The sequence below is a fragment of the Dasypus novemcinctus genome, chromosome 8 (assembly GCF_030445035.2).
Source record: "Dasypus novemcinctus isolate mDasNov1 chromosome 8, mDasNov1.1.hap2, whole genome shotgun sequence".
NCBI classification, from domain to species: domain Eukaryota; kingdom Metazoa; phylum Chordata; class Mammalia; order Cingulata; family Dasypodidae; genus Dasypus; species Dasypus novemcinctus.
The window spans coordinates 61,771,380-61,797,245 of record NC_080680.1 but is presented as its reverse complement, the minus strand read 5'-3'; the positions used below and the strand labels follow the sequence as shown (position 1 = coordinate 61,797,245).

General features: G+C 37.1%; 1 protein-coding gene across 4 annotated transcripts in view; it reads right to left on the bottom strand.

The window, feature by feature from the left end:
- The window catches only part of ADAMTSL1 (ADAMTS like 1), a 1,125,968-nt gene that overhangs the window by 221,892 nt on the left and 878,210 nt on the right, over window positions 1-25,866 (bottom strand). For 3 of the 4 annotated variants that reach the window (XM_058301906.1, XM_071216754.1, XM_058301908.1), the window contains 4 exons: window positions 23,913-24,024; window positions 19,778-19,916; window positions 5,384-5,434; window positions 720-924 (listed from right to left, as the gene is read on the bottom strand). In XM_058301906.1, the coding sequence (XP_058157889.1) occupies window positions 720-924; window positions 5,384-5,434; window positions 19,778-19,916; window positions 23,913-24,024 (507 nt within the window). The remainder of the gene's footprint in view (window positions 1-719; window positions 925-5,383; window positions 5,435-19,777; window positions 19,917-23,912; window positions 24,025-25,866) is intronic. The other variant, XM_058301907.2, reaches the window with a different exon arrangement.

Sequence of the window (25,866 nt, the reverse complement as noted above, 5' to 3'; positions counted from 1 at the left end):
TTCTATATGCCTTGTCTCTATGGCAAGTGCAGATGTAGAGGAACATCATAGCTCTGATCTGTTGCCACAAAGCCACATGGCTCCATGAAGAACTTTTTTGTCATCTCTTTGGCTAAGAGCACACAGGTGTATTTCCTCATCTTTCTATCTCCTGTGCCATTTCCCTTGTTGCTTTAGCAGTCAGGAAACCCAGAACCGCATTTTGTTTAACTGCAGCAGCTTCCCTAACATCTTCATCCTCATTTTAATTATTGTGCTCTTTTCATTTCATTCTTTTTCTCAATAAATAATATATGAGGTTTTAATTTTAATCCACTCCAGCCCTTTTTGGATAAAAACAGAGTATAAGAAATAAGAAATGAAACCAAACTTTTGGTCTATTGAGCTCTATCATCACAGCAGGTTTCACAGCTTCAGGATTAGTCACTCAGCCTCAATTATTCTTGAAATGCATTTGCTTTCCCTTGCCATTTGAGGGGACATCATCTGGGGGGAGGATAGAGGCTTCTTGAAGTAATCTGGAGAAAGACTTTAAAAAATCATTTATTTTCAATTATGCTGAGTCTGTGGCTCTGTTTCTACCGTAGGAGCTCAGCTAGAAGACTTCCAGATACCTCCAGAGGAGAAGCAAGGAGCCACACAGGGTACCAGGTGGGGCGGTGATGAGAGGAAAGAGTGGACTTACTCTCCTAACCAACAAAGAAAGAAGGCACAGTTACCGGAGACCACTCCTGTGCCAGCCATTTAGGGCAGTCAAAAATGTTGCACGGCTGCACGATGGGCATCTTAGGGGTGTACATGCATTTCCACTCTTCCACTGAAGTGACATGCCCCTGGATGTCCTCCTCCACACAGGAAACTGCCCGGCTCTGGATGCCCCCCCCACACGAGGAGGAGCACGCGGTCCACGGGGTGGCCTCCCACCTACAGAAGCAAGGCGGAGTCATCAGGGCAGACATGCACAGTGCCAAACCTCCTCAGTGACCTTTGAGACCAACCCTGTTCCCAGTGCCTATTAGCATAATCAGGTTGTAAGAGGCCATTGTTCAGAGAACCAAAAGCCATCTACTGGCTGAAATCCAATCAATGAGACAGAAGGATTCAGCCTTGGCAAAAGTGCTCCGTAAACCATGAAGCTCTATGCAAATGGAAGAAACTATTTTCCTGAGAGCTGTCTTCCAGGGTGTCTGTGCTATCTGTAACCTACTCAAAAGAGGGCTGTTCAGCCCTTTTTCCACTTTCAATGATTTTTCTTTTAACTAAATCCCACTAAATGTCTATGTCAAGATGGTTAATTAGTTAACACTAATACTTTGTATCAGAGCTAACATCTTTATTTCTAATGTAATGCTTTAATATTTAGCTTCTATATACATTTTACATGAGGAACCCCTAAAGGATTAAAATTAACACAACACTTCTCCCTTTCTTCTACAATCATCACCTTTGAGCCAATAAGGATTCAGCAAAATTCTTATGTTTAAACTGTTAGAACATTAAGCTAAGGAACAAAAGTGTTCATATGGGCATTATCTATTTATTCCCTAGGAGTTGAAGGATGCTGGCAGTTAAGTTCCCCCACTAAAAAGCTCATGGAGTTATGATGAGGTTTAGTTTTAGTTGGAAGGCTGATGACATCTGAATACAGTTAAGTAAGGTAGAAAATAAGGATATTGTTAATAACATTTAAAAGAATTCCATTGCGCTTTTAGAGCATTTAAGACCAGGTGCAGAATGAGATTGTTGCCCAATCCTTTTCTCTCCCTTGATAGATTTAGAGAATGTAGAATTTCTAAGAAATAGAGATGTTGGGACCAAATGAAGCTAAGCTTGTCTTTCTTGCATGGAGTCTACTTATTGATGAGGACTGCTAAGGAACGTTAAGATTTCTTGTAATATCATGACAGAGAATTTCAATCAAGGAGAAAGAAAATGTCAAGGACTTGATCCACTTCAGTTTTTTATTTAAAAATATTGCAGAGGATACTGTGAGGACATTAATTATTCTGTAAGCAGGATTTCACATCATCATGAGCTAGATTTCTCATCTGAATGAGACTGAATAATGTGTGTTTCCCAGTTACAGAGGATTTTCTTCCACACTCTCTACACTATTCAAGTCTAGGCAACAATTGTTCTCTTCACTGCCAACAGTTTGAACATACTGCTAAGTACAATATTTTGCTTTGCATATTTTCCCAGGAGAGATATAAGAAAATGTTATTCTGGGGAAACTGAGGCCCACTCTTTAGCCCTTAGGAGACTTTCTGATTCTTTTTTGAGAGAATGAAGCATCTCTGTAGAGTTTCTCTTTCCAAAAGGTAGGACCAATTCTAATTTGTCTCCAAATAATTCTTTGGAGGGCTTTCCTCTGTTGGTAACAGTCTTGATTCAGAATGAAATTAGGCTGAAGTACACATCCACTTTGGATTTGATCTGACAATAAAGTGGAATATGTTTTCGATTGTCCTTGTAGAACATTAGGATGCCATAGGAATAGCACATTTTCAAACTGGTCTTCTAACACCCCCAAATTTGACCTGACTAAAGAGAGAGTGATTGATTTCTGGCTCAACACTTGGGCCTGACCCATGGTGTACTTTCACAAATAGTATTAAGGATCTTTCGCGATGTCAGTGATCACAGAGAGAAAAATGATGTTGATAATTATTCTAAGAATTTATAGTATGGTTCAAGGATACAACTACAATTCTTTATGTGAAAAGTATCATGTGAATCTTTGTATCATAATAGGATTATGTGGAAATTTAAAGCAAAACAGGACTGGGTACTTTAAAGAAACTATAACAAAAGCTGGATGAGAAGGGATATCACGGTATCTTAAAACAGTGACCAGGTATGTGCTTGGAATAATAAAAAACATATAGAAGAATCTTGTCCTGAAAGAATGATAAATGAGCTCATATACTATATATTTGCAGTCCTTTGACTTTTAATTTTTTAAATACTTGAGTATGTTTAATTCCAGAAATTTTCAAAATTAAGAAAGATGTGGAAAAGTTGCATACAATAATTATGAATTAAGATAATTCAGATTACATTTTTCTATTATGTCCAGCTATGTGTTACAGTCAAAAACTGAAAGCAAGAAAGAACAACTAAAGGTTCATTGTGTTTTGTATCCATACTTTCCTTAATCCCATTTAAATAATCTAAATAAGTACAGCCTTCTGCCTTGATCAGTGGGTAGCTGCCATTTGAGAACCACTTTTATGCCTCAATTTTTCTTATGAAATAAAAATATATTTGTAGAAATAGCTTTCATTTACTAAGATTTTAGTAGTAAAGCAGATTTTCTAACTTTAGAACTAGTTCAAAAGCAGAAGTACAAGAGTAAAGAATATAGTCTTTTTATTTGCTAACAGTCCTTTCCTGTTGTGATGCACAGATGTGCCAAATGTGTACATGAGGACATGGTGCAAGCAAACATCAAGACGACTTATTTTAACATACCATTGAGAATACTGGGCTTTAGGCATTTAGGGGAAAATGCCAATATATAAGAAACCAAGTTTAACCTAAGGGGTATGGATGAGGCTTAAATGGTTGAGTGCCTGCTTCCAGTATGGGAGGTCTTATGTTTTGTTCCCAGTGCCTCCTAAAAAAAAACAACAAACAAACAAATGGTCAAATCAACTCAGGGGAGCTGATGTGGCTCAGTAGTTGAGCACTGGCTTTCCACACATGAGGTCCTGGCTTCAATTGGCCCCAGTACCTCAAAAAAAAAAAAAAAAAAAAAAGTTTAATTTAAGCTGAGCATCAGCAATGCCAGAAAAATATGAAAAAGAGAGACCATAGCTATGAAAGAAATCTAGGACCTGCTTTACAGGAAAAACACATTTGGTGTTTTTCACTCCTGATACCCAGCTTTGCCTTACCCTGAAATATATGGCCTTCACACAAACATGGATGCATGTGTCCAATGGATACCTATTTTATAATTAGAGAAACTGAAGTCAAATTAAGTCTAGGTTCAGATAAAATAATCTTTTGATATTTTTATTCAATCTTTATCAATGTAGGAGTTTAATAAATAAATTTGGTTCTGGACCAAGCCAGCAAATGATATGTCAGGAACATTCTAAAGTTGTTCATTGTCTTTATCAACATAGTCATAGGAGGAGCTGACTAATGAGATTACCACTTAGTGGAAGAACTTAGGAAAAAAACAACACTACATATGGTATAAATCAAATTCCCCTCTTTATATGCACACATTAGAATGGTGAACAGTGAGTTCCCTCCTAGTTACTGGAAGTATTTAGTAAAGGCTGGATAATAACTTCTGTTGGTTTATATGTGGTATATAAATATAGTGTGTGGGTGTGATATTTGGGGAAGGAGTGGAAGAATGAAGCATCTTCGGGGAGTTAGCCTAGATGACCAAGTAGCTCTATATGGATTCTGATTCATTGGGTATTTAGAGATATTTTATAGTTCAGAACAAAATTATTTTCAGGGTTTGGGTTAGGTTGGAACTGAACACAGTGCTGTGGATTATTCTAACTATTTATGATCTGTTTCAACCCTTGGTTTTAAATAGCTGACTCTCCGAGGGCCAAGAAAAGAAAGCAAATTTCTCTTAGCACAGTGGTTCCTTCAAACTCAGTTTTAATTTCTATTATCTCTGGAGCTCATGCCAACACGGCCAACAATACACTAGGTCACTGGCATATTTTTGAGCCTCTCTATTTTTCTTTTGAATATGTTGATAAAGAGAACAAGTTCTTTAAAAGTTTCCTGAAGCACTCTCGTTATTGTTTCTAGCTTTTAAATACCCTGTGTACTTAAAAAAAGGAAAGGCAGCACATGGAACTTTGGGTTTCAGAAAAAAATAAAAGCCCTCCAAACTGTTGTAAACAACAAAGACAAACAATTTTAGTTTTTTGCATTTAATTATGATTTCTTTGAAATGAAAAGAGAATATATAAGCCCATATGCAGGGTAATAGCACATCTGAAATTCCACATTAGTGGTGCTATAATAGAAATGCAGCCAGTGTTTAACAGTTGGCAACTTTAATACTTTCATGACCAAGGTCATATTGTAGAGGAAATGCAGAAAAGGACAAAGGGAGTGAAAGAAAGCTATAACATAAACCCATACACTGTATCTAATCAGAGTGAATTACCATATCCATCCCACTGTAATACAATCCTATCTTAAAATGGTTTTTGAATGACAGCCTTATAGTCTGAGTAGGCCAGGCCAATACTATTTAAAAACAGAGCTCAGGGTGTTTTGCAAAATCTACCATCTACCATCTTATGTTTACAGAAAAACACAAACTTAAAATTTTTTTTTTTAAAAGCAGCAGCAGACTGATTCACTAGTCTAGCATCAGGATGATTGATTTACGTACCGAGGAAGGGGATGGTAGAGGTCATAAGGCATGATCTGCTTGTATCCGTCACTGTTAGGAACAATAATGCCAACCCTCTGAGTAGAAGGTACACACAATAAAATAAACACTAAATGATTACATTATACAAATTTTTTATACAATGCAAAACAGTATTAATAAATTGTCTCTGATAAACAACACTAAAACAGTTCAATAACTTTTATGCAAGCATTGCTTTAGGTTGGGGCAAGTTCTTTGAAAGGGCACCGTTTAGTGTAATTAGTTCTCTGATCCAAGCAGGAAATACCACTGGAAAGGGTGGTGGCAAGAAATCTTGGCACCTCATCATTAAAATATGACACAAAAAGCTCGTGACTGTGCTTTAAGCCCCCAAATTATACATCCTATGAGGTCATTATTATTATTATCCTCATTATTAATGATACTTCCAGATGCTCACCAAGCAATTACAGTTGCTGTCTCACTTCTGATGAAAGAGAGAGCTTTTTAAGCACTAGAGTACGTACCTTGGAATTGACAATACTATGTAATACACATTAGCAAGTAGGTTTCTTCCCTTGGTTGATCTAAGGATTGTACTAATACCTGGAAATCAGCTACTTAGAGACTTATAAGGGGAAGGGTATTCTATAAGGGAATTGAACACACTAGGCAACTATTAGCAAAAACAAGTTCCCTATCCAAACAAAGGTAGAGCAGTCAAGGTAAGACAATAAATAGAAAAGAATTTTTGCGGTCTGTAAAATATTATGTAGTGTTAACTGTTATTATGGTGGTGGCTGGGACTATCGTTATATCTTGTGTCCTGGGAAGACCTGTGTGGTTTACTGACTGAGAGCGGAAGCCCCGAGAGGCTTGTAGGACTCCAGTAAAGGTCACTTACCCACCTCACTGACTTCTACTAAAGCCTCTAATTGGTAAGACTGGCTTCTTGCTGAGGTCTCCATCGCTTGAGAAGGATTTTGGCTAAGTGGAGTAGTGCAAGAGGAGTAGATTGTCCATCAAAAGTGGGAGACAGAGAGAATTACTTGTCTGCTTAGTATACAGATGGCACCCTGAGGCAGAGCATGGGGAGGGCATGGGCAGAAGATTTCATTTTGCAAAAGACAAATGAGTAGAAGCCCCTTTTATTAACAGTGAAAGAACTCATGCATTCTCATCGGTATGCCTGCAATGGATGGAAAGGCATATATTTATATATTCATATATTTATATATTCTATATAAGTATGTTTATAGCTACATTTAAATAAAGACTTTAGTTTGGCATCATCCTCTCACCAATGAGATTATATGGCTAGCAAACCTAAACTTCTGAGTAAAAGCCAAAGAGAAAGAGTAAGGTTGGTGTACTTCTGTGGATGAGAAAGATAAATAGCCCTGACTGGAGATCATTCATGATAGGTAAGAAGGAAGGAGAGAGGGAAAAAAAGAGGCCTAGATAAAATTTGAAATTACTGAAAGGTAAAGGGATTCATGAGAGACAAATTTGTGTGAAAGAAAATGGAAACAAAACTAGGAAGATAATTTCTAGTACCATGAGGGACAAATATTAGAGTACTATTTTACATGGCTAAATTTTCTGTATTTTACTTTTATGAGTGCTTTTTTGGTACTTATTTGTATGACTAAATTTTCATGGTATGTATTTACTACCCTTAAGAAACAATGTTCGTGAAACCGGATGTTGCCTTTCAGGGCATGCTTAATAAGAATGAAAATGAATATTAGACTAGACTTTTCTCCCTGTTTCTAGAATTACAGGAACTTTTTATTTTTTTTTCTGACTTCTTCTGACAGATAAGCAATCAGTTGTGAAAGGCTGGTTCTTCCTTTTGTTAGAATCATGTTATCTCTTTTCAATAATTCTTGCACCTAGGCATTTTCTTTCTGAAAGAACTACATTTAAAGAATACCAACCTTCCAAAGTTCTTTTATTAGATACCCTTGATACTGAATAGTAGTTAATTAAGGCACAAATTGAAATTATATTCTACCTGTCCCTAACATCTTTACTCATGCTTACATCAATTTGTAGATGCAAGAAATACATACAAATCATTTCCTTCTCTCCTGAAAAAACATTCATGGCTGCAATTTGTCGACTTCAATATTGCAATGAATTGTTGCAGATCTCTATCAATTGATTTATCAGAGGATGAGATTTAAAATAGAGATAGTGATATTTAAAAAGGAGCCAAGATGGAAGGAGGAAGGGGTCTAAAAGGGGAGTGTATAGAAATCAAGATGTTAGGTTCTGGTTGAAACTGATTTAGGGGAAGTAGACTTGGCTCAATGGATAGAGTGTCTGCCTACCACATGGGAGGTCCACAGTTCAAACCCAGGGCCTCCTGACCCGTGTAGTGAGCTGGCCTACGTGCAGTGCTGCTGCGTGCAAGGAGTGCCATGCCACACAGGGACGTGCCCCGTGTAGGGGAGCCCCATGCACAAGGAGTGCGCCTGTAAGGAGAGCCGCCCAGCACGAAAGAAAGTCCAGCTTGCCCATGAGTGGTGCCACACACACAGAGAGCTGACGCAGCAAGATGATGCAATAAAGAGAGACACAGATTCCAGGTGCCACTGACAAGAGTAGACGGGGACACAGAAGAACACACAGCGAATGGACACAGAGAACAGACAACTGGGGTGGGGGGGGGAAGGGGAGAGAAATACATAAAAATAAATCTCAAAAAAAAAAAAAAGAAACTGATTTAGAAATTAGGCTTTTATTTGAACAAGGAGCTTTAAACCTGGATTCAGCACAACTACAACTAATATTTGTCTTTTCGTGGCATGGGTCATAGTGAAGACTTATAAAATGACTCTTTGGCACCTGTGAAAACAGAAGGATAACAGAACAATGGTGCTCTGTCCAGTCCTGTCAATGCATATGCATGGGCAATGGACCTTGCTCTTGCCTGGGGTTCATGCCACAGTCCTGGCCTTTACGACGCAGTCACAGAGGAGGAGGTAATTTTACCTAAGCACCATCTCCTATTGCTTGCCTTTTAGATGCTTTGCTTTTTCTTAGGCAAAGTGTTCCTCTTGAAGAATGATGTCATTTAGGGACTTTTAAGAACTTCTTCCCATGTTTACATCTCAATTTGCTTGTGTGTGTTTGTGTGTATGGACACAAACAGCTGTTTGAATATGTAGGGAGTGGTGAAAGAGGCCAAAATGGTTAAATAGTTATCAAAAAGGGATACACAGTTGGCTTTGGGGAAAAACTGCCTATTCTCCATTGTCTTAATTATCCTGACCACTCGAGTACTTCTTACACTGGGCAATGACCTGACTCCATCATCTGGGTGAGTGGTGGGAAGAAGAGAAGGTGAGGATGAGGAAGTGATCCTTCTGGAATAATGTGGAAATTTAGTCTTGTTTAGAAGAAGCAGTAAGACATCCTACCTCATCCTCTCAAACTACATGAATGACTTAATTGTCCAATGACAGGAGAATGCTGAAATGTTATGACCTGTTCAGTTAATGAAATATGATACAGTCCACAAAGATGAAGCTTTGTGAGCCATTTTAATTACACAGAAAATGCTCAAAAATCAAGTCAATTGGAAAGCAATGAATACAAAGTAAAATGCACAATGTGATCCATAATACTAAGAAAATCCATGTCCCTATATCCTCTATACCATCATTTCCATAAAATCTATATAAAATGTGAATGTGTGTACATACACACATAAATATACATGCACAGACATATATTAGAAACAGACTTAATGTTAACAGTGGTTAATTCCTGGTGTTTGGATGATGGGTATTTTTGCTTTCTTTTTTTCTTCCTCTAGTTTCCAAATTTCCTAAAATGTATTACCTTTAACAATCACAGAAATTAGAATATTTAAATAAGATAAATCCAAATCTTAAAATATAAAACAGAAATATTTGGAAACATGATATATGATATAAATGGATGAAACAAGGCCACTGCCTCAAATCCTACACGTCATTTAAAGATTATAGAGTTTTTGTGCTGAAATGATCTAAGATGTTTCTTTGGAACAGTATCACTGATTTTAAAAGATCAAGACAAAATCAGGCTATACCCTACTCAATGGTGGACTTCACAATTTGCAGGAACTCGCCCTCTATAAGGAAAATCTTAATGTAATTCCATGGGCACCTAATTTGTGGAGTTCTTTTAATCATGGAAATGAACCCTAAGGAGTCCCTTTTCTGTTTTTTACCTTCTCCTCTAAGTGAATTGTTCCTGACCTTTTACGTTTTCTGAGCTGAAGACCCTCATTTCTGACTCGCTGACAGCTGGCTGTATTCTAGGTTTTTTTAGCCCACTGCATGCCAGACAACTCATTATTTCCACTACAAACTGCTTCTTTTCCTTTTATCACTATTTGGTTAAGGCACTGCAATTTTCCCATCCACTGGGGCTTGATGCTATGGGACTGCCTTTGCTTCTTCCCTTTCCCTTGTTCCCTCCAGGTGCTCAGTTTTACCAGCTGCCACCTCAGCCACAGCCACAGCCACCTAATAGATCTTCTCCTGCCCCAGCTTAGGTCCTTCTCAGCAGTCTCCTAACAAGCCTTTCTGCCTTCAGGCTTTGCCTCCCCCAACCCAACCCACTCACTGCTTTTCAGAGCATCCTCTCCAATATTTTACTTCCCAGCTCAGAAGTCCCAAGTGGCTCCAAAATGCCCAATGACAGTGGTTAGGGCATCTGTCTACCACATGGGAGGTCCGCAGTTCAAACCCCGGGCCTCCTTGACCTGTGTGCAGCTGGCCCATGCACAGTCCTGATGCACGCAAGGAGTGCCCTGCCACGCAGGGGTTTCCCTGGCGTAGGGGAGCCCCACGCACAAGGAGTGTGCCCCGTAAGGAAAGCCGCCCAGCGTGAAAGAAAGTGCAGCCTGCCCAGGAATGGTGTCGCACACACGGAGAACTGACACAACAAGATGACTCAGCAAAAGGAAACAGATGCTGCTGACAACAACAGAAGCGGACAAAGAAGACGCAGCAAACAGACACAGAGAACAGACAACCAGGGTGAGGGGGAAGGGAAGAGAAATAAAATAAATAAAATAAATCTTTAAAAAAAAAATGCCCAATGAAATTTTTAGTCAAGTACTACCTCTTCTAAAGCCTTTCTTTATATTCCCTCTCACCATCTAGCCAAAAATTCTCCCTCTTCCAAATCCTATAACACTTTAACTTCCTCTCATCACTTTAAACTATGCAATAACTACTTATTACATACAAGTTTTTCTTTAATTTAATGCCATGAGGCAGAGTCCATATTGATTCTTCACTGTACTTAGCATGGTGATTAGTAAATAATCATTGAATGAAATTGTCATTGATGTGCAGATGCAAAGCTAAGCAATTTAACCCCCATTTGGAATTAAAATAACCACTCAAAACCAATAGGGTGACAGTAGGAAACTGTTCCAGTAGGAAAAGGAAGGAAAGAAAGTCCCAAATTGCCACTCACTTTGCCCATCTTTAGTCACTCACCTTTTCCTTTCCCTTTCCTTTTTTAAGTTTTAGTCTTAAACATCTTTTTTAAAAGATACTTATATTACATAAATGTTACATAAAAAATGTAGGGGATTCCCATATGCCCCACTCCCTACCCTTCCCACATCAACAACATCCTTCATTAGTGTGGTACATTTGTTAGTTGATGAACACATATTGGAGCATTGCCACTAAGTGTGGATATAGTTTACATTGTAGTTCAAACTTTCTCCAGCACAATGTTGTAAGTTATGATAAGATATATAATGGCCTGTATCTATCATTGCAATGTCTATCAGGACGATTCCAATGTCCTGAAGAGAACAGTCTGTTTTGGAGATTGTTTTTGAAGTTTAGGGAGGCTGTTCTAGCAGGCAGGGGTGACTGGGCAATCTGAGACAGAGAAAGGACAAGTTAATGGCAAATGTGTCTAGTTTGTTTTGGTTAAGTCTGAATCTCTTCCATCGGATATCTCCCAGAAATTGGTAGGAACGCTTTTATTTTTAATTTTCTCTTCCCTTTCTGCCTCACTCATTTTACAGATATCATGCTGTTTATGTAACTGTACAACCCAAACCCCATGGACTGTGTTGGGGCACAGAATCTAGTTATTCATCTTTGATTTTCTCATGGCACCAAGCACAGAATATGGCACAGGATAGGAACCCAATAAAAAATGATATCGTGGGTGGAAGAAGGAGTGCTGGTGCAGAAGATAGTACTCCATCTTCTCTCAACAACTCCAAGACAACAGAAACCAACCTCTCTGTAGCAGTGGTTTAGAAATGGTGCCCTTTTCTCTTTCATGAGTAACAGAGCACAAAGTCACATCGTGTAATGAGGAAAAGACCATCTGAGAAGTTGGGAGATGAAAGGTCAGTTCTCTCTGCCACTTTCTTTCTGTGTGATACTGAGTACGTATCTGGACCTCTGTTTTGGCCTTCTGCAAAATCTAAGTATTGGATGAGATCAAGAGTTTTCAGATGAAGAATGGGTGCCTAGAAACCCATCACATCAAACTCTACCTTTCCCCTTTCTAATAGCTGCTGAGCGCAGAACTTAAAGCTCCTTGAACAAAGCTGGAAAACCACTGAAGTAGATGATTACCTCAAAATCCCTCCTACCTTAACATACCACGCCTTCACAAAGCACAGCAGGTTTCCCATTATCTAAAGAGGCAAGTTGAGATCTAACAAATATTCTGTAAACAGGTCACGATTTTTATAAACCATAGCAATTGGTTGGTAAAATTCACTTACTTGAACTGTACTACAACCAAACCAAAAGAACCCTGCTTCATTTTCTAGGACTTTAACACATTTTTAAAAAAACACAAATTCATTTTCTGCTATAATATTAACTGCTGGGGAGGTTTTGATCATTTGACCCAAAATAGTATCTCACATATCTACATTTCTGTGGTAAAAAATTCTTGATTTTAATGAATGCAATTTCTGAACTGCTTTCAAATAAAAAGTGCAGATATTTCCCATAAACTTAAAAATGCTCTCAGCCTACCTGGACTTTGTTTGCCTCTTCCTGTATTGTCCTAAGTAATTTGGCCATAGTTTGGTTTGCATAAACATCAGTATCTATGCTTATATGAAAGAAGCTTGCTTAACCTGGGCATGTGGTCAATTTAAAGACCTAGGGTGCCAAACTTGGCATTGACATGCTTAGTAGTCGGCACCGGCTGTGGAAGTCTATGTTAGGTCTGAACCAGATCTCACAAGTTGCTGAAGGCAAGGGTGATGCAGTGGCATGAACGCTGCTTCAGGGATAAGTGTTTTTATATGCAGGAGATGCCCTAGATCTGGAAGTGCTTAGATCCATGTCCTAGCTCTTTCCTTTGTCCTCCCTGACTTGGGGCAAATAACTCACTCAGCCTTTCCTGGCCTTCAGTTTTTCCCATCTGCAAAATACTCTCCTTCCTGCTAACTTCCTAGGGATTATAAAACTCAAATGAGAAAATGGATGTGAGAGCATTTTATAAATTTCAAAAATAAGTGACATCGGGCTAGTCAATTTACCTGATTGGATCTCAATTTAACAACGAGACCCATTGACCTCTGTTAGGTGCTTGGCATCTAGCTAAGAGTTTTACATGTATTATCTCATACAATCCTATCACAACTACTCTGTCACAGGAATGTTCTACTCATTTTAAAGATGGCAAAACTTAGGCCCAGAGAGTTAAGTAGTTACTAGACTAGTAAAGTCACATGGCTACAAACTGATAGATTGAGTTTTAAAATGATGATTACAATACCTGCTCTATTAACGCACAAGTTAATTATAAGTATTGTAGAAATAATTACATTTTTAAAAAGTTTAAAGTATAATATAAGCAGTATCATTATTATTAGTGATGTATTGGCTTGGTAGAAGAATTAAACTGCCCTGATAACTGAGTTGTTATACTTTAGTTTCTGATGATATGTGATAAATCTATAAGCTTGGGAGGGGTGTTTGATCATACATTCTAAAAAGTACCAGAACTCTGCTTTATTTAGCTCACTATAAATAATACCTGAAAAGTAGAAATGGGATTTTATGGTAGGCATTCTTATTGCTTACTTGTTAGTTGCTCAAGTCAGAAAATTTCAGTGAGGTTGATCAAAAGGAAGTTGTTATATTTCTCAATCATTTACATACTCTAGTAAAACAAAAAGTCCCCATGATTAAGAAACACTTCACTATATTTTAATTTCTAAATAATTCAACCATTTTCTAGTCCTTACATTGAATTTTCAATTTTAGAGATGTATACAGAATAAAGCCCTTCTATTACAGTGAAGGAAATGGCAGTGCCTCACAGCTGGTTAAGTGGAGATATCAAATTCTTATGAAACTGAGATTTCAGGAGATGCTAGTTATTTTAATTCTTCATGATCATCATATTTTAAAATCTGATAAATGTGATTTACTCACATGAAGACATTTTCCTAGGAATTTGTGTGTCCCGTTGGTAAAACAAGACCCATATAGCATTCTAGAATTCCATCTTTTCCTTTCATGATGAGAAAGCTGAATTCTAGAGAGATTAGGAGTGTTAACTGAGGTAATATCAACATTATCATGTCTTAATAGCTAGAGCAGCTAACATTTATTGAGTGCTGATCATGCTTTATACACTCTGCTAAACCTTTAAATGTATTATGCCATTTTCCCCTCCTGAAAACTCTATGAGGTAAGTACTGTTATTATTCTTACTCCACAGGATGGAAAAATTGAGTCTTAGTGAGAATTAGTAATTTGCCAAAGGCCACTAAGCCAGTAAGTGGCAGAGTCTGTATCTCAATCCAGGCAGTTTTACTTCTAGCTTCTGCCCCTAATCACCAGGCCTATCACCGTTTGAGAAGTTGGTCACTAATTAGGGTAAGAATCTAGGTTTCTACCAATCTACTGTCTCTCATGATGCAAAGATTATTTCTTTAAAATTGCATTTGGATTCAATTCTGAGGGTCTGTTCACAATTTGGTCCACGGCTAGGTATATTTTATGCAATTTACAGACAAACTAAATAGAGTTGGGCAAAAGAACTTCACTTGAACTCACCAGGAACTGCTGTGTGGGGCATACAAGTTTGGGCATTTGCTGTGGACTGTTGATCTGAATTCCTTCAAGGAAGAAGGGCTCTGGATGCAGTTTCAACTACAAACAGATTTGTTTGCAGTGACTCTGACCATGATAGTGTGATGAGTGAGAACTTTTTCACTTGCCCCACTCTTGCCAATTTTAGCCCCCTTCATTACTGTTTTGGAGGGAAAACTAGACGTCTGTGCCAAAAAACAAAACAAAACAAAACAATCTGTAAAGGTGGTTCTCTGATCTTCTCACAGTGTTTTGCACAATTTCCCCCAGATAGCCTTAACAGTCTTAAAAAAGACTAAGATACTGTGGCAATTTGGTATTGTTTATGAATTCCAAAAATAGATATTGGATTGTGTTTGTAAACCAGTCTGTTCCTCTTTGCGTATTAGATTATATTAGATTCAGAGTTTTCACTTTTACTTTATTTAATCAAGATTAGGGCTTTTAATTGACCATGTCATTAGGGCGACCAGGTTTGAGTCCCCACTCCCCTCCCCTTTGTGGGCTGTACAAACAGATGCTCAATCAAAGGCAGGGAAGTACATACACAGGAGGAGAAGAACACAAAGTAATAGAGACAGCTCATTAGACACCACAGAGGCCCTAGAGAGAGAGAGGAGCCTAATAGTCTACAGCTGACCTTGTGAAGAGACCAGGCAGCTGAGCCTGGAAAGAAGGAACCCGGGGAGAGAGAGATGAGCCTTATGCCAGCCTAGAGCTGAGATCAGGAGAAGCTGGGCCCAAAGAGGCTTAAGAGGAAAGAGGAAGCCTGAACTCTCACAGATACTGGCAGTCATCTTGTGTCAATATGTGGCAACAGACTTTGGGTGAGAAAGTACCTCTTATGGTACTTTGAGTTGGACTGTTTAGGGCTTGTGACTGTAAGCTTCTACCCCAAATAAATACCCTTTACAAAAGCCAGAAGAGTTCTGGTACTTTGTATCAGCACCCCTTTTGGCCGACTAATACAGATATGTAAGATTGAGACTGTAAATCCAACTGATGTATCATTTTTTAGTGTAGTATATTTTATACCTTATCTGTTCTGAAAACATAGGGTACTTATTAGCTGAACTAAAATGGTGACTTTTCAGTTGGTGACTTTTCAGGCACTTCATTCCAAATCTTCCCTGGTGTAAGAAAGAGCTATCATTATAGCATGGCAGGCACAAGAAGGGTTTTCATTGGAGATTAGACCCCAAATATCTTAGCTACATGGGAAATGGCTCATATAATATTAATGCTAAGTGAAGGACACAGAAAACAAGTTAAACATGCAGTAGACCCTGGCATAAAGGAGGAGTATGTCTCTGGACTTGGGAATGCTTTACCACCAGAATGTATAGTATACTCAGAATGGAGCATATGATGGGTTGAGTGATATTGTACCTCTGTCACCAACAAGAAAATTTCTAATTTTAGTTAAAAGTCATTCAAGTTTTATAATTCACCTTCTCTTCACTTCCATCATAAGCACTTTGAACTTTTTTGAGATCACTTTTGGTTAAGAAATAAAGAATTTTATCCTTTCATAAAAACTACTGCAAAAATGCCACCAGCATAGAGTGACAAAATCCTCTTGGGATGAAATTGCTGGGCAGCCAGCTAAACTCAATTGTTGGTCTTTATAATGCAACTAACTCAAATTCCTGCCTTAGAAAATGACAAGTTTCTACATGTCAAGAAAACTCAGGTTTGCTTTAGAGGCATGGAAAGCAAGAATGCTAAGTCATTGAATTCTATTTGTGTATATAGTACAATTTCATCTATGTTATGAGACAAGATGAAAAGAGACATATCAGCATGATTAAAAGTAGTTAACTCTGTGTATTGGGGATTAGCAATTTTTTCATTTAAAATCTTTTATCAATGTATAACATTTACTTATTTTAAAGCAAATTAATGACAGCAGTGAAGCTATTTTGGTAACCAGAAAAACTGGATATCAGGGATTATGTTTAATGGCTATAACATACAGTTTATTTCTGGTTTGTTCTGGTTTTCGATATGTAGTATTAATGCAGCACTGAGACAATTCTTACCAAGGATAAATAGTTTCAAATGATAACAGTTTTTACAGCTCACTTTGCAATGTCAGGATACTTATTTTTCAATTAAATAGGCATACTCAAAGAGGTTAATCATGAGGGCTACACAAAGAATTTAACAAATAATGATTTAAAAATACTTAAAATATATTTAAAATGAAACTCAATGAAGCAACTCTGTGAGCACAGTTTGAAACCACTAATTTAATGCAATGAACAACCTTCACACTCTTATTTGGTGGCTGAGAAAACTGAGGCCCAGGTAAATTAAGCCTAAAGTTATAGACTTTATTTGGTGCTCTTTTTGATGTTCATAGTGCTTCCCTGTTTTGAGAATGAATTTACTTGGCTATCTGGAATGGGATTTTGATTTTAAATAATATATAATAGGCCTAAAATCCTAGGCTGACACAGGAAGAGTGAACAAAATATCTCAATGACTAAATTAATAGCTTTCATTTTAAATTAAAAAATATATAATTTTGGCAGTGGACTTGGCTCAGTGGTTAGGGCGTCTGTCTACCACATGGGAGGTCTGCGGTTCAAACTCCGGGCCTCCTTGACCCGTGTGGAGCTGGCGCATGCACAGTGCTGCTGCGTGCAAGGAGTGCTGTGCCATGCAGGGGTGTCCCCCACGTAGGGGAGCCCCATGCGCAAGGAGTGCGCCCCATAAAGAGAGCTGCCCAGAGCGAAAGAAAGTGCAGCCTGCCCAGGAATGGTGCCGCACACACGGAGAGCTGACACAAGATGATGCAACAAAAAGAAACACAGATTCCCCTGCCACTGACAACAACAGAAGCGGACAAAGAAGATGATGCAGCAAATAGACACAGAGAACAGACAACCGGGGTGGGGTGGGGGAAGGAGAGAAAAAACATATAAATAAATCTTAAAAAAAAAAATATATATATATATATATATATAATTTTATCATACTAAGAACCTCTATGTTTTCCTTTTTTGGAATATCTAATTCTGAACACAAAGACCTTGGTTTAATGTCACTGTGTCATTCTTGATTTTACTATTAGGAAGTTAAATCTATTAGTTAAGAATCTACTAGTTAGAAGTCAGTTCCAGATATGGGTTTGATTTTGTCAGGTTTTATGGGGGAATAGAACAGTTTCATTGAGTCTCTTCTATCCACTTTTCTCAGAGCATCATTTCTAATTCTCCCTTGAACTTCAGAAAGGTTGCTTTGCTCCCTGGTATGCAAACAGATTCAATGAATTTACAGAAATCCTGAAGTACCTAAACCTTAAAGTAACATTTCTACATTTTCTAAAGCATTTCCCCCCCTAAACCTCTTCTACTAATGGTCTTAATTTTTAAGTTTTGTCTAATTACTTCTTCAATAAAAAAAGCATCTTCCTGACATTTGCCTTTAACTTATTTTCTCTTTTGCCCTTTCCCACTTCCCTTTTTTCTTAAATGAGCCACCTGTCCTAACATTTATATATGTGCTGAGCTATATTAGATTTAAAAAATGAGACACAGAAAAAGCATAAATTACACAGGCAAATTTCTTTCAATGTAGAATGGGCTTTTGTATAATAAGAAATAAATCAAATATGTTACTCCAACAGAGAAGAGTGGGTAAAAATCAGAGGTCAGAAAAGTGAGTAAAAATTTTCTGATATAAACATTTTCTTAAAATTGTTAACAAAATGCTTTTATTTCAAAACTGTCCTGTGAGGCCATATATTTATTGAAGTTTCTTCCTAGCTCTAGGAAATGAATCCCTCATTTCTCCTAGAAACACACACACATTTTCAAGGAAAAGTGCATAAGACCTTCAAAGTCTCTCTACGGCTGAGCTGACCTGCCTGAACCAGGATAACCATGCTTTTACTCCACTGGTCTTCCTGTTACATGTTTAAGATGTAAAATAAATAGAATACTTTTAAAATAGGGTTAAATTACATGGGCTCTAATTATCTGGCAGCAAATATTTCAAGCCCTTCATATTTCCAAAACAAAGCAGTCAAAGTCAAATTTTAACATCTCATTCAGTTTTTATACCTTATCCAATTTTTAATACAGATTTTTTCTGGTGAAATATGAAGAAAAATTAAACTTTATTTATGTTTTACAGCTATAAAATATAAAATATCTATTCTTTCTGTGTCTGTAATGAAAACCTGTTATTGTAAGTTCACTTTTATGAATTAGGTAATATGGGGGTCTATGAATTAATTAATAATAGCAATTTAACATTACAGATAGAACTTAAAATTTGTGACTAAAGGGTAGAGTAAATAGACATTAATTTTTTAATAGTTCAGAAGAAAATTAAAACCAAAATTGCATTGCTTACAGTCCAAAGACCTTGTTGCTCATGAGTTATTTTAACTATTAGAAGTTTTGTTTTTATGTATCTATACATAATTAATAACCTTTAGCTTTAAAAAATAACATTGAGGTGTTCCTCTGTAATCCAAGGACTTTGGAAATGGATACTTTATCTTTTGGCCTTCATGATTAACTTGTAGGACAAGAGTTTTCTTATATTCTCTCTTAAGTTGAAGATGAGTAAGCTAAGTTACTAAAGAACATCACCAGGAAGTGCTGCAAGGACAAAGGCAAATGTCACACCCATGAGAAGATTCTAGACCTACACTTCCTGACCAACTCATCATCTGGGGTATTTCATTCATCAGCAAACAATGATATGTGAAATATTTTCCTAAAGCTCTAATTTAAAAGACCTTTCTAAAAATGGAGCTGTTGGAAATAAGTCCTACATTCTCTTTAACAAAGATTGCAGCCTGTTGAAAGCAGCTGAAGAGTTCTAAGACTGGTTCTTATTCTAATTAATCTATGGGGGACACTTACAGGCTAGAAAGGGCTAGCTGTGACCATGAGTAATGCTCTATTCTGATCAAGTCACTTCAGGTAACCGAGTTAACACAAAAAGAATCCTGAGAACACTGTTGTGCCACCACATTTGTTAAAGAGCATGGAGTAGTTCATTGGCTTAGACTTGATGGAGAGAATCAAGTAACCAGAATGAAAAGAAATAAGAAGAGAAAATGACTCTGAAGAGTGCTTCACATGCTGCTTTACAAATGGAAAATACACAGACACTGATGAGGTACTTCAGAGCAGCAATTACACCATTAGGAATGGACACCGGACAGCAATACTTATTTAGTTTGAATTTTATTTTATTTTTAATTTAAAGTTTTAATTTTTACTCAAAAAGCTTATTTAGAACTTGATTTATGTGTATGATAAATGACCTAGTAAATCTGACTGACCTGGCTGGACAAGGATCCAAGTTGCACTCCTGAAGCTTGGGTTTGGGTTTGACATTCTCTGGGTAGTAATGACAGTATTGATCAGCAACCACACGGTTGCTCCGCAGATCGTAACACTCGGCGGATGTCAGCTGGTAACCTGCAATATCAACACATTCAAGCAAGTTTAAAGGCTCATGTCAATTTCGTCGCAAGTTAATGGAAATGCTTTCCCAAGACCCATACATTTCTAGGTAGATAATTGGACAGAAAATTGGAAGGCTGATTTATTTGTGCAGGTCTCAAACACTGTGTTTTTTACCTTAAGCACACATGCAAATTTTCAAAATAATTTTACCACAGGGCTTGAATTATATAAGTGCATAGCTGGGCTATAAGACTCTGGTAAGAACTGTTTTTTGGTTTTTCAAAAATTATTTCTTTTGTATCATCTACAAGTCTAACACAGGGAAGGGGCTGTGGCTCTATCAGTTGGGCTCCCGTCTACCATATGGGAGGCCCTGGGTTCGTGTCCCGGGGCCTCCTGGTGAAGGCAGGCTCGCCCACATGCTGCGGAGCGCCGCTGGCCTGCAAGTGCCATGGAGAGCCGACTCAGCAAGGAGACGCAACAAAAAGGGAGACAAGTAAAAACACAGAAGAGCGCTCAGGGAACAGACACAGAGAGCAGACAACAAGCAAACTGCAAGGTGGGGGGAAATAAAAATAAAATACAGGCACACAGAAGAACACACAGCAAATGGACACAGAGAGCAGACAGCAAGTAAGCCTCAAGCAGGGGTGGGGGGATTAAAAAACTATATAAAATTCTCACACAGAATTCTGTATCCAACAAAGATCAGTATTAATTTAATAACGATTTCATGCAAAGATGTTAAAATGCCTGCGGCATCAGGGAGAAATTAATAAATAAATAGAAAAATATATCCCAATATTACTCTTATTAGTCAAGGGGAGTCAATGAGATATAGCTCAGGATCCCGTCCTGCCAGCTGTCTGAGAAGATTATTTTTGCCTAAATTCAACCTGAATGGATTAAGCTGAGTAAATGGAAGATTAAAACCTTAACAGAAGTCATTATGAATCCCAAGTTTCCCTATAGAGCTAAAAAAAAATACCCTACTATTATACCCTCTACTATTGTACTTTTTGCTTACCCCAAATCCTGTATTATTTCTGTTTAAATGAAGTGTCTGGCCCATATTTCTTAGTTTCCAGACCCCCATTTCTGCTTCTAAAAAACCAACATGTTGCTGTGTAACATTTAATTCTATTCACAATGTGTTTTACCTTTCCTACCTGCCTCTTTCATTGTCTGTGGATTTCTGATGGGTGGTGGTAAGGATTTAGATTCTTGGGGTGAAAAGAGAAATATACAGAGATTTTTAAAAATGAGAGCATTTATATTATTCTAATCCTAATAAGTCCCCAAATATATTCTCCCAGACAGGTGTTTGAGGACTGTTATCTTACTGTTAAAAATGTATTAGAATGTAAGACTCAGAGAGGTTAAAGACTTGCAAAACATTTTAGGAAAACAGGAGGCCTTTAAGCTAGATTTCCTGGCTTGCGGCTGTGTTCTCAGCCTACCCACAAAAATTAACTGTGCATTAAAGATCTAAAAAAAGACCTTTCAAATTGAATTGTAAAGATGAAAAGCATGGAAAGTAAAGAAAGTAATGGGTAATAATACATGTTCAGTTTAATTATTTGTCTTATATGGAAAACAAATAGCAAAATGATATTTTTGATAACTAAATACATCTTTATTTTATATTACATTTTACTCTAAAGCAGATAATTTTATGACAAACTTTTCATATTTTTCCATACAATAATTTCTACTCCAAGAATTTATCATACAATAAAATGCAGGTGTAAACAATAAACACATTATAAATCTGAGATTTATGATTTTTCAAAATCATAATTTGCTAACCTAAAAAATGTTACTTTGAAGCTTAGTGAGTAGTATGTGTTATCAGCGTAGAACTAAAATGAAGTAAATGACAAAAATGGCCAGGTAATCATGTTTTCTAAAGTTTCACAAGGTACTTTGAGTAGCATTTTTTTTACAATTAGCAAAATGTTCAACTGATAGATTCTACAACTAGAAAAATAAGAGGGGGCTTAGGGAAAATTTCTTCAGTAATTTCCAAACTGTGGTCCATTTTGTGGAAGTAAAGTTGGTTTCCATATTCTTCACCTCTCCAATAAGAGTTTTCTTTTATTTGAGCTTCCTAGTATAAGATCTCTCTTGAAAAAAGTGATATATAGCTAAAAAATAAAAATTAAAAAAAAAAACAAGAAAACAAACCTTTGAAAAGCACTGTCAGTTCTACTTCTTCAATTAAATGTGAGGTAAGTGAGGTGTCGTGAGATTGAGTGTATATGGATCTAACATTTCTTACCTTATTTTCTAGCAAGGCTTTGTCAAGGTTACTGAAATTATACTCTACCAGCAACTCTATGCAGAACTGGGATAGTGGGCATATAATTGAATTGCTATTTCTCACAAAGCATGGTTTTCATTCAAAGAGAAAAAAAATAAAAAATTTAGTTCCTAAGATTTCTTTCTTTGAAACTGTTTCCTGTGCAAGTCATTAATAGGTGTTATCAAAATAAAGTATTCCCATGGAACATCATGTAATTAGCAGTTTATCTTTAAACAAAGTAATTTACTTTTCAGGACAGACAGAGCAACTGGAAACAGTATTTTATGGAAATGTTTAAAATGCTGCATAGTTATTTAACAGCAGAGTAGAAGCACTTGATGGTATTTCTGAGTGACTGCTTTTAAGCTAAAATTCAAATTGTTCTATAGAACCACAATTTCAGTGGTTTGCTTACATTATGCAGACATAAATAACACAGCTAAAGATGATTTACATCATATGTGTTCTTATTGTTTTACAAAAATTGATGGATAGTCATTTATTTCCCTGTTGAGGTACTATGCTTATCTCCTTTTAAAATAATCTAGTTACATCTATGTGGATTAGTTGTTTAAAAGCAGTCAGTTAACTGGCTGCCAGGAAGCCAGAACTAGAATTTATTTGTTATTCTGGTTTTTAAAGGTATATATATATAATTTTATGTCCATTATGTTAGTAAAACTTTAAAAAAATGATAATCCACAAATGCTGCCTCAGTTGACAATGTAACTAAAATATTCATATACTGTTAGTTAACTTTCTGAAAAGAATTGTGGTAATATATGCCAGTAGCCACAGAAATTCTGTGACTCCTTGATTTAGTAACCTCCCTCCTGAATATTTATCCCAAGCAAATAAAATGAAAGGAGAAAAATACTTGGTATTATGTTATTCATTACATTATAATAGGAGAAAAAGTTTAAATGAACCAAATGATCCACTATAGGGAAGTGGCTAAATAAATTACTGTGAAATATTTCCAAGTAATTATTATATAACCATCAAAATTACGAAAAGCAGAAAAGAGGGTGGGGGTATTCCAGTAACACAAAGTACTGTCCATAGTGCAGAGATAATGGAGCAGAGATAGCAATTCATTTTGTGACTTTTCTGGAGAGATACATTTTAATGAATAAAGCAAATGGTGCCCCTTTTACTGCATGGATAATGGGTAGAGCTTAAAAATAAGCAAACCTAAGTTTACAGTACAGTGCTTTTTTTTCTGGTAATCAACTAAATTCCTTTAATTTAAATTAATCCTTGATTCTTTTCAGACACACCATGGTACAGTAAGCCTTACAGATAATCTTCACTTGATTTCTGAAGAAATGAATTCCTTTCAACCGAGTAGCTTATTCTCAAGTGAATGGAACTGCTTCTGAATCAAGTTGTGTCAAGTTATGATATTTCCTGTCCTGATCTTCCACTGAGCAAGAAAAGATGAAAAAACCATTTCCTATAATGAGACTTGAGGATAGAAAATGTTCACAGGCACCTTGGCTGAGGTATTACATGAGCTCTGCATGAGGTCTTCAGGATCTGGTCCTTTTGAGAAGAAAGGATCTGATCCCCTCCTCTCTCCGCCCCCTCCGCCCCCCTCCCCAGTTCTAAATTTCTTTCATGCTAAAGTTTCTGTACTCTTATAATAGCCAAGTATTTCCTCACAAAAATCAGCATTTTCTGGGCTAAGTGAACACCATTACCTCCTCCACAGGTTGCTGAGCAAGGAAAGAAATCTGTCTCTCTCCAACGATGAATGATAGGCTGATAGAAGATGAACTGGACTGTACTGTCAGTGGGTCCCAAGTTACGGATCTGCAGGAGACAACAGGAAAGAAGAGGAACTAGTGTGACTGTAAGGGTGATCTGTGAGTCCCTTGAATCTTTGGACAAGGATGCCTGGTAGTACTGATTGTCTTAGGCTGGTGAAGGACTGCAAAAGGAGCGAAGTGACAATAGTACCTTCACATTTCTTACCATTTAACCAGTGTGGTCCCTGTATATACTATCACTACCATCATCCCGTCTCAATTCTGTTGCCATAGGGTGAGGGACAGCAATGTCTTAGTTTGTGTTTCTTGTAGTTTCTTGTCAAAAAGCCACTTAATCCCCCTTTCTCCTTTATTTCCAACATCTCAGCCATTACAGATGAAATTATGTGGATTTTCAAATGTAGGTTGTTCTAAGAAAATGTTATTTTTGTAGAAATAGAGCTTGTTCTAAGAAAATTATAAATGCCATATGCTGCAGAAGATGCAAGATACTGTCTTTGGCTAAGAAAAAAAGTGAGCTAAAGAATTAAGTAGCTCTTCCCAACTAGAGGCATACATGGGTATTCCTGGAAATTTACTGATTCATATATTTTAACATGCAAACTTACCAGCTAGAATCTTGCTAAAGTGCAATTTCTTGGGCTCAAGCCCAGAGATCCAGGCAGTTCAAATGTAAATGGTTCAAGAAACAAACTTTGAAAAAACACCAACGTGTATTATAAAAGCAATTATTTTCAAATAAAATGGGTTCTTACGGAAATCACAACTCTTTTTTTTTTTTAAAAGGGGAGCTGTGAGACAATAATTATTTAATAGTTCTTAAATATGTAAGGCTGAGAAGACATGTCCAAACTGAAAGAGAAGGAAAAAGTACCTAAAATGAACAATACCTTAATTTCATAAAGACAATGACAAGTCGTACAATGCTTAGACTATTGGGCAAGCCCGGGACTATTATACTAAACGAGGTCCAAAGGGCAACTGAGAACATCACCCGTTTCTCTGATAATATTATAACAATTAGAGAGGTATCAGAGTCCAGCCTGATCATGAGGCCTAAAGCCTTTGTTAAGTATTTTCAAGCATTACTATGGTTCCAGCTGCTCCTTAGCAGTAAGATGATGGATATGGCTTTTAGGTTTTTTGTTTTTTGTGTGTTTTTTTTAAAGATAGCCCTACTCTTCTACTACTGAGTTTATTCACAAGTAAATTAAACACCTAGAATGCAGGAGGAAACAAGAACACTGATGCAAACTGTTCCAAAAAATTTAAGGGTGCTAAAATCTTGATTAGTTTTTGGAGTATGGATAGAAATATGGGAATGATCCTTGGAAAGCCTTAGAGAGCTGGAAAGGAGAAAGAAGAAAGAGAGAAGCTACAGAAAGCCACATTACACTAGGATTCTGACTCATGGAACATCCAGGTCTTTTCTACCAAGAATAAACAGTGATGCAAATTCCCCACTTTAGAACAAAAACAGCTGAAACAATACAACGCCCTCCACAAAAGGCTTTCCTTTCCTACAGATTAATATTTCTCAGTCCTAGGTGTCAGATACAGGATACCTAATCGCTTGCTTAGGGATGAAGTATTAATCACACTTTTGGTAAAGCTCGTTTTGCTCACAAAACCTATACCTCTCTTGGGATATTTGGTTATCATGCTGGAAGCTATTAGAAACAGGGCTCTCATTTGAACACAGCTTACAAGAGAAAAATGAAAGGACGGACAGTTTGTTCAGACCCAGAGAGATGAACTGTTCTGTAGGGTCCCTTCTGAGTTGCTAGCAATTAAACAAAGTTCTTTTACGTGGGGAGAAAAACTACAGCTTCTTTTGACCAAAGCCAGGAGGATATAACATCATTCTACTTAGAGAAATGCTGTT